This window comes from Prenolepis imparis, unplaced genomic scaffold (assembly GCF_030444845.1).
Source record: "Prenolepis imparis isolate NDT839.2.m4 unplaced genomic scaffold, iyPreImpa1.0 SCAF_194, whole genome shotgun sequence".
Taxonomy (NCBI): domain Eukaryota; kingdom Metazoa; phylum Arthropoda; class Insecta; order Hymenoptera; family Formicidae; genus Prenolepis; species Prenolepis imparis.
Genome location: NW_028141352.1, coordinates 61,510 through 70,504, shown reverse-complemented (window position 1 = coordinate 70,504; position 8,995 = coordinate 61,510). Strand labels below are relative to the sequence as shown.

The following is an 8,995-nucleotide window of genomic DNA, read 5'->3' as shown; positions in this document are numbered from 1 at the left end:
AAAGTGATACGATTAATAAAAACAATTTCTCCAATTTTATTACCTGTTAAAATTTCACAACGCAATAAATTATTATCTAAATCTAAAATCAGTAATCTTGTACCATTACATAAACCTTCATTAATACTAAGATTTCTAATAAGCATGGCAATAGTGTATTTTCTTAAACGTAATTTATAAGGTGGAAGACACATTGGATTTAAAGAATTGAGATATTCTATTGGAATTATTTCATGTATATCTTGATTATCTCCAGTCGTTTCAAGAGTATCTATACTTGTATAAACTCTCTCTGTCGTTTCATCCAATAAATTTACTATCTTTTCGTTTATTTCATCAACATCAACATTCCTTGCAGATAATATAACGTAATTAGTCATAGTTTTATATTGTTATAATACGTTTTATAATATCTCCGTACATATCTTTAACCATATCCGAATTTGCGTTTGCTATACATTTTTCTGGAATATGAATATTATCTGAATGGTCATTTAAAGAATCATTACCTAAATTTAATAAAAATTGTGTAAATTCTTTTTCCTGTGGTAAAGTTCTCATATTTTGTGTCAATGAAAATATTTTAAATTGTTTCCATAAAATATTAAATTTTATCGATAAATTTATAATTTCACAACGCGTAGCTTTTTCTTTTACAGGTAATAATTGTCTAAAATCTCCACCAAGAAGAACAATTTTACCAGCAAAATATAAATCATTTTGCATTATATCACGTAATGTTCGATCCATTATTTCTAATACATAACGAGGTGCCATAGGAGCTTCGTCTATAATAAAAACATCTACAAGTTTTAACTTTTCAGCCTCTTTAGATTGAATTTTAATATTTGATGTAGAATCAGCAAAAAGAGGAACAGGTAACCCAAAAACTTTGTGTATTGTTCTTCCAGAGAGAAACCTGAGAGCGGCCACCGCGATTTAGCGGACGCGTGTACTGATGCGCTCCCTGACAAAGTGGACATGAACTACGTCGTAACGCTCGGTAAAAAATATAGAATATGGTTCGAATCCGTGATATGGGTTATATCCGAACTACTCGGATAAGAACCGAGTTGAGAACCCAACAAATGAGTCAGACAAGGACCAACAATCCATCTCATGCACTCGTCCGATAGATAGAAGATTGATTAGAAGTTGAGTAAGTATTAATTAATTAATATTATACATTTATAGTTACGTGTGTGTGTGTGTGTGTGTGGGTGTGCGTGTGTGCGTGCGTGCGTGCGTATGTGAAGAATATATATATATATTATTTATTCCAGCAAACACAAAGTAAAAATAACATCAATATGTTATACTTACTCAATTGACAATTTAATTGCAATGTATGTGCAAATGCAACATGCCTTGTACGTAATAAAACATATTGTATTAAATGTTATGTTACTGTCATTTTGTGTTTGCTGGGATATATGTACATAGAAAACATTAAATATTAGCACAAACGTAGTAATGTTTTTTTATTACAGAATGGACAAAAAAGAAGCAAAGAGAAAGTTAGAAGAACTGTAGAAAGAGAGGAAAAACTAAAAAAAAAAAAGAAAGACTTGGAAGAACTGTTAAAGGATTACAGTGGTGATGATGAGGGAGATGAAGAAAGGTATTGTTTTGTTATATGTATAATTATATATATATATATATATATTTAAAATATTATTTGTATATTGAAGTAAAACACACACACACACACACACACACACATATATATATATATATATACATATATATATAATAATATTTATATATTTTTTTATTTTTTTATTCGATTATTTAATAAAAACATAGAATTGTAAATCCTTTTTTGTGCGCGCGAATATGTATAAATAATATGTAACACACAAATACATTTTACATTAAAATTTTTTTTTTTTTTTTTTTTAGATCCATTGCTGATGATGAAATTCAACAGCAGCAACATGATGTTGAAGCCATAGATATAGGAATATAGAGATGGAGCGTCAGCTTAATACTTAGACAAGGGGAGGAAGCCACTGCGGGAGGGGCGACGAGGTAAACATATGCCACGTTTTTATTGGATATTATTCTACGCATGCGTCGTAGTATACGTCAGTGTCAGTATATATGCAAAATCCGCGAAGAGGTTAAATGTACAAAGTACAAAGCAAATAGTGTCGGAATCTCATCTGGGTAAATGAAATAAAAATTATTTATATAATTATAATTATTTATATATTATTTATTTCATTAGGCAATGGTCCAATGTTGTGTACAATTCTTGCAAAAACAGATCGGATATGAGTGGTTGGAAAAGATTGATAAATTCCGGAATAAAGAAAAAAAAAGTTTCATTCCATAGGTAGTAAATTTATACATATACTAAAAATAATGCTAAATTAGAATGTTTTATTATGATAAATCTAATTCTTAACGATATATAATTGTATATAATTGTATAGGTTTCCAAAAGATCCGATAGCACGTAATCGTTGGCTACAGATCTTAAATCTGGATGCATCGTTAATTTCTAATAGAGCATATTTATGTTCAAATCATTTTAAGGAAAAAGATTTTAATAAAAGATGTGCAAATGCTACACTTCTACCTAATAGTTTACCAAAAGGGATAGAGGTATGAGCAACAATAAATATTTTAATATAAAAATGGCTTTCTCTTTTTCTTTTTCCTATTTAGATTTTTCAGAAAGAACATGAAACAGAGATATCCGTTTCGAATGAGAAAACTGTGGAAATAGAAACAGATTTATCCGACAATAATGTTTGTAAGATACAAAAAGAAGAAAACGCACCAAGGCCAAGAACACCAGAACAAAACAATACATCATTATTAATTACAGATGGTTTTACAAGTGAGACAGAATTATTATGATCTTTATATCATGATATAATTTTGAGAAGGCATGAATAAGTTCAATTATTTTAAGAAAATATAATTATGTTTAATTATATATATATAAGAGAGAATACAATTTTAATTATAATTTCTAAAAATCTCCTATATCGAGATATTAATATAATTTTTATATTTAGCAGTACCTTCAACGTCAACTGCAGACAAAACAACTATGATGTCACCTACAAAAATATTTAACTCTCCTGAGAAATGCCGGTTGAGGAAAGCAATTGCAAATTTAAAGAAGAATTATAGAAATAAAATTCGAAGTTTACAACAAAATTTGCGTAGGAAAACTTGCGAAGTAGCAACATTAAAAAGTGTTTTGAATCATATAAGGGAGAGGAATATGCTAAATAATGAGCAAGCTGATGTTCTACAAACATTGGGTGAGTCAAAGAGTGGTGACATTTTTCAACAACTAATGAAAAGAAAGTGTGTGCCTAAAAAGTATGATGAAAAGTTACGCTGCTTTGCCGTAACACTGCATTTCTATTCTCCACGTGCCTATGAATATGTTCGCTCTATGTTTTATTCTCGCTTGCCGCATGTAAAAACTATTTCTAAATGGTATACGAGCCATTATACAAAAATATTTAAAAGTAAGATTGCATTATATAGCATTAAATTCTATAAATAAAAGTAACAATAAGCGTCAAATATATAATAAACTGGTATTATTTCAAGGTATGTAAACGCGTGCAATAAATATATAATATAATTATTATATAATTAATATTATGTATAAGGTAGGAAATTTGTTTATACATATTTTTCTATATAATAAATTATACTTGTGTATAAAATCATATGAATAATTTATTTCATTCACTTACAATTAGACATTTTTTACTATTTGCTTTGTACACTATTAACCTCTTCGCGGATTTTGCACATATACTGACACTGACGTATACTACGACGCATGCGTAGAATAATATCCAATAAAAACGTGGCATATGTTTACCTCGTCGTCCCTCCCGCAGTGGCTTCCCCCCCTTGAGCTGACGCTCCATCTCTATATTCCTATATCTATGGTTGAAGCAGGTGGTTCCCGACCACAGCATCGGGCTGGTGTAAAGCGTGCCGAACGCGATGCGAGGTATGCTTATAAAATTTTGGATTAAATTTCGTATTTTATCAATAGAAAATAGAATTCAAGCGTTTTTCACATTTGTTACATTCGCGGTCCGACCCCGCGATATATCGAAGCGCGCCGCGACTCGCACATTCACACTTGCGTCAGGAAATAATAAGATAAATTAAGAAAAAAGCTCAAATTGAACTTTAATTAACAACAAAAATTATATTTATTTTTATTATATATATTATTTCCCGGCGCGAGTGTATGCTGCGAGTCGCGGCGCGCTTAGATATATCGCGGAGTCGGACCGCGGATGTAACAATATAAGTATATACATATATATTAATATTAATATATGAAAATGTGTGTAATTGTGTGTGTGTGTGTGTGTGTGTGTAAATATATAATATAATGATATCTTTTATCAAGCTATAATATATATATTTCTCTCTGTTTTATAGATATAAATGGTCTGCGCGTAGGAAACAAAAAGAAACGCGAGACCAAATAGAGGAAGAAGGAAATAGCAGAGAAAGAAGAGGAATGGAAAGCAGAGAAGGAAGAGGAATGGGAGGCAGAGGAGGAAGAGGAATGGGAGGCAGAGGAGGAAGAGGAATGAGAAGAGGAGGAGTACAAAGAGAAAGAGGCCGCGGAACCCCAATCGTTTTTAACTATAATTTTAATTACTAAATTTTATTTTTTATCAACATTAAACATACATAATAATACATATATTATACATATATTATATAATACATATATTATAGTTGTTTTATTTTATAAATATTTTCGCATTTCTGATTTATCCCACTATCAATATGTCGATTACTTCGGATATAAATGATATTTGAGAAAACAAAAAGTAATTACATATAGATACAATTAATTTTTTTATTAAGGAATACATACAATTTATTAGAAATAATATTTCAAAAATGTCATATATTAATGTGGATTAGCTATGGAAAATGTTATGTAATAGAATAATGATCCTGAATCGCATCAGAGCAATGAAGAAATTTTTTTAACAAATTCTAATAACATTCCGAAAAACTCGATCTGTATTATTTTAAAAACAAGCTATTACAATGCTATGAAAGTAAAATCATATATGCAAATATATGACAGATATTTTACTTATATTGTTTTGCACATTTATTACTAATTAATGTACATATAGTAATTAATGTACGCCGATTAGAACGGAATATTCAATATTTCTCTTTTTTCACTCAGAGATTATATGTATATTCTTACATTGTAGCATAACATTACTATACTATATAGATATTCCATTACATAATTCGATAACGAGTTGAATAAATAAGTTAGTTTTAACTAAGTAATGAGAGTATCTACATTTCTGTTCGTTAATCTAGAATGCGAAAGTTCATTCTTGAGAAAAACCTATGTGAGAAAAGTAACGCTGATAGAAATGAGAGTGAAGACGATCCTTGTACAGTGTACAATTTTCATATTGAAAATCGTTTTCATCACTTCGTGGACTTGCGACAATTCATAAAAGATAACATTAGTAGAAGCGAGATATTTTACAGCTTCGAAATTGTGTCTGTGGAAACCCAAAACATTTAATCAGAGGTTTGTACAGCAAAAGAAATTAAAGTCATACAATTAATATGATAATTAGAAAAATTATAATATATACAAAGCAATTTTTTATATGATTCTTTGGATATAGAGGCATTTTGATATTTTTTATTTTGAAATTATTTATATACGCAATTAAGATAAATGATGTTAATTTACATATTATGGATCATTTTCTTTTTGACATAAATTGTAGAGAATATATTAATTAAATAATATAAATAGAAGATTATATCAGTAAGTTTGAAAATTATAATATATCAATTGACAAATATCCATGATGTGTTTAAATTAATGTTTACATTTATCTACAATAAATTGTAGATTTTTTTTAATAAAGTATATAGAATTTTATCTTCCTGTAAAACAGAAAATATAATGTACATTTAAAAAAATTTAATTAGGCTTCTTCTGGATAAGTATTCGCCTCTTTTTATGCGTTAACATGGCACATGGCATAACGAAGAAGCTTCTGACAATAATAGCTATTTGCCTTTGGATTTGATATAAAACTTTCCATCGAATACTCTTTTGCATCTAACAGCTAAAGGTCTAAAGCGCGATGAAGTCGTTTGTATTTTAAGGAAAGCTCTTACCTTTGGAATAATTAATATATTTGCGCTATACAAGGAGGTAATTTTCATCATTAACTCTTAAAATCCTTTTGTCCAACGTTTAATCAACCAAAATTTAGATTTTAAATTTGCAATAAAATTTTCTCTCTTTTCTTACTCTAAAATATATTCTTCTGTTTTTAGATTATAAATTATTACTTAATTTTAAATTCTACATAATTTATAATCATACATTATATATGTATATATATATATTTATAATAAAATTCTTTTTTATTATTACATTATTTACATTGTAAAATAATTTAGAATGTAAATAATGTAATAATAAAAAAAAATTTTATTATATATATATATATATATATATATATATAAAATATTACACACATAACACACATTACAATCTTAAAATGTCAATTGTTAGCTACTCATATAGAGCATTTCCAGGAGACGCCACGTGGAGGCCAATTGACATATAACTCGGAATTCTTTAAAATATAGACATAATATTTATTATGTCTATTATTCAATCTATTATTACAGGGTCGATTATTCTAAACTCGTATTATTTATTTACTAGCGACTTGAATAATTAATCAAGATTTTAACACACTCCTGGACTTAGATATGGAGTATACACATCTATTATATATCGAGCCTTTATATTCTTAGTGTTTAATTCACGCCGGCGGAAAAAAAGCGTTATTTACAAATAGTTGTTTATCAAGGCAGAGAAAAATATAGAGTCGAAGGGTCTGAATAGCTCAGATGGTGAGAGCAGTCGCCCGGCAAGCGAAAGGTCTCGGGTTCGATTCCCGATTCAGCGACTTTCGGATCTATATTTTTCTCGCCCACATTTCTTTAGGGGGGACAGAGGGGATCTTATATATGTAAAATTTCAGTATATTCCTTCATAAAAGGACCACAACCACATGGTCGAAACGTTGTGAATGTTAAGAAATCATTTTCAAGCTAGTTGGGTCGATTATTCTAAACTCGTATTATTTATTTACTAGCGACTTGAATAATTAATCAAGATTTTGACACACTCCTGGACCTAGATATGGAGTATACACATCTATTATATATCGAGCCTTTATATTCTTAGTGTTTAATTCACGCCGGCGGAAAAAAGGCGTGATTTACAAATAGTTGTTTATCAAGGCAGAGAAAAATATAGAGTCGAAGGGTCTGAATAGCTCAGATGGTGAGAGCAGTCGCCTAGCAAGCGAAAGGTCTCGGGTTCGATTCCCGATTCAGCGACTTTCGGATCTATATTTTTCTCGCCCACATTTCTTTAGGGGGGACAGAGGGGATCTTATATATGTAAAATTTCAGTATATTTCTTCGTAAAAGGACCACAACCACATGGTCGAAACGTTGTGAATGTTAAGAAATCATTTTCAAGCTAGTTGGGTCGATTATTCTAAACTCGTATAATATTTATTAATAAAAAATGTAAATATGTATATCTTGCATCTTTAATAAATATATAAAAAAGGTAAAAAATTATGTTTTTATTTTAAAAAATTCCGAGTTAATTGTCTTCCTTATTCGATCCGCCATATAAGGCCGCGAATTTTTATTTATTATGCACACTATTATATTTCTCATAAATTTCATTGAGCAAGTTGCAATCAATCTTTTATCGTACCGCTCGAAGAGCCGCGATCGTTCTACTCGTTCCGCATTAAATGCCGCGAGTATAAATGTAAATAAATAAGTCAGATCGTACCGTTCGAAGAGCCGCGATCGTTCTACTCGTTCTGCATTAAATGCCGCGAGTATAAATGTAAATAAGTCAGATCGTACCGTTCGAAGAGCCGCGATCGTTTTACTCCGTTCCGCATTATATGCCGCGAGTAAATGTAAAATATTTTTTCCTTACTATATGAAGTAATAATTGCAAAAATTATTTGCACAATGATCAATTTTTAGATAATAATATAAAAATAATGAAAGGCTTTCATACTTTTGTGTAAGTTAAAATATATAAGTTAATACGTTTTGTTATTTTTTTGGCTACTCTTTAATCTATTACAAAACTTTGTTTATTTGATAAGTTTTTTACTTTTCTATTATATTAAATGCATTGATTTTCTTCGCAGCACAATTATTATATCGTGTACGCGAATATATTTTAACAGTTAATAAAAATTTTAACGCTTGTATGTGATGATTGTAACACTTATCATTCGTATCAAACCATCCAAGGTGCGTTTCATTCGTTGCATATATATCTTTATTTGCAATCTTCTCAAGGACCTGTGTAGATGCCCAATTATGTTGCCATATCTGATTAAAGCTCATCAATTGTGTTTTGATTACATCTGTAAAGAGGCTTGTTGGTCGAACTAATTTCGTAACTGTCGGAGCATCCTCATCTTCATTGGGATATTCACGATATTCGATGTATTTTTCATTTGGCGTCGCATCTTCCATTGGCGTTTTCAACATTGTTGCACGACAGTTTTGACAATTATTCCTTTCGAAACATCGTCGTGCCACATATCCTGTAAAATATGTTATCGCATTTTCGTCATAATTACTAAGCATACTTACATTATTCGTGTCTACATCACATTCTTCGAGCATGTCTGCATGTTTTTCAAAAAATTCTGTTACCGCGGTATTATCAACATCATCGTTATCATCATCAATAATAGCAATATTATTTTTATTCATACAATTTTCAACCGTTTTAACCAGCTGATTTGGTTTATTAATGAGAGCCTCACTTTCAGGACATTGCACATTGCCTTTATCACTTGTTTGAATATAACCTGTTGAAATTATATGTCTGAATGAGTCGGACCATTCTTGCTGTTGGATTAGG

The 8,995-nt window shown here is 29.8% G+C and overlaps 1 protein-coding gene and 1 non-coding gene across 2 annotated transcripts; both read left to right on the top strand.

Moving 5' to 3' along the window:
- The first annotated feature begins 1,369 nt into the window (after positions 1-1,369).
- LOC145947940 (uncharacterized) lies at positions 1,370-3,587 on the top strand. The gene is made up of 7 exons (XM_083057703.1): positions 1,370-1,621; positions 1,903-2,031; positions 2,231-2,338; positions 2,439-2,610; positions 2,674-2,848; positions 3,030-3,281; positions 3,580-3,587. The coding sequence occupies exons 3-7, from the start codon at positions 2,277-2,279 to the stop codon at positions 3,585-3,587; spliced, it is 669 nt and encodes a 222-aa protein (XP_082913829.1). The 5' UTR covers positions 1,370-1,621; positions 1,903-2,031; positions 2,231-2,276.
- A 3,761-nt stretch (positions 3,588-7,348) lies between these two features.
- On the top strand, positions 7,349-7,424 carry Trnaa-agc (transfer RNA alanine (anticodon AGC)). The gene has a single exon. It is a non-coding gene; the product is annotated as a tRNA-Ala (tRNA).
- Positions 7,425-8,995: the final 1,571 nt, after the last annotated feature.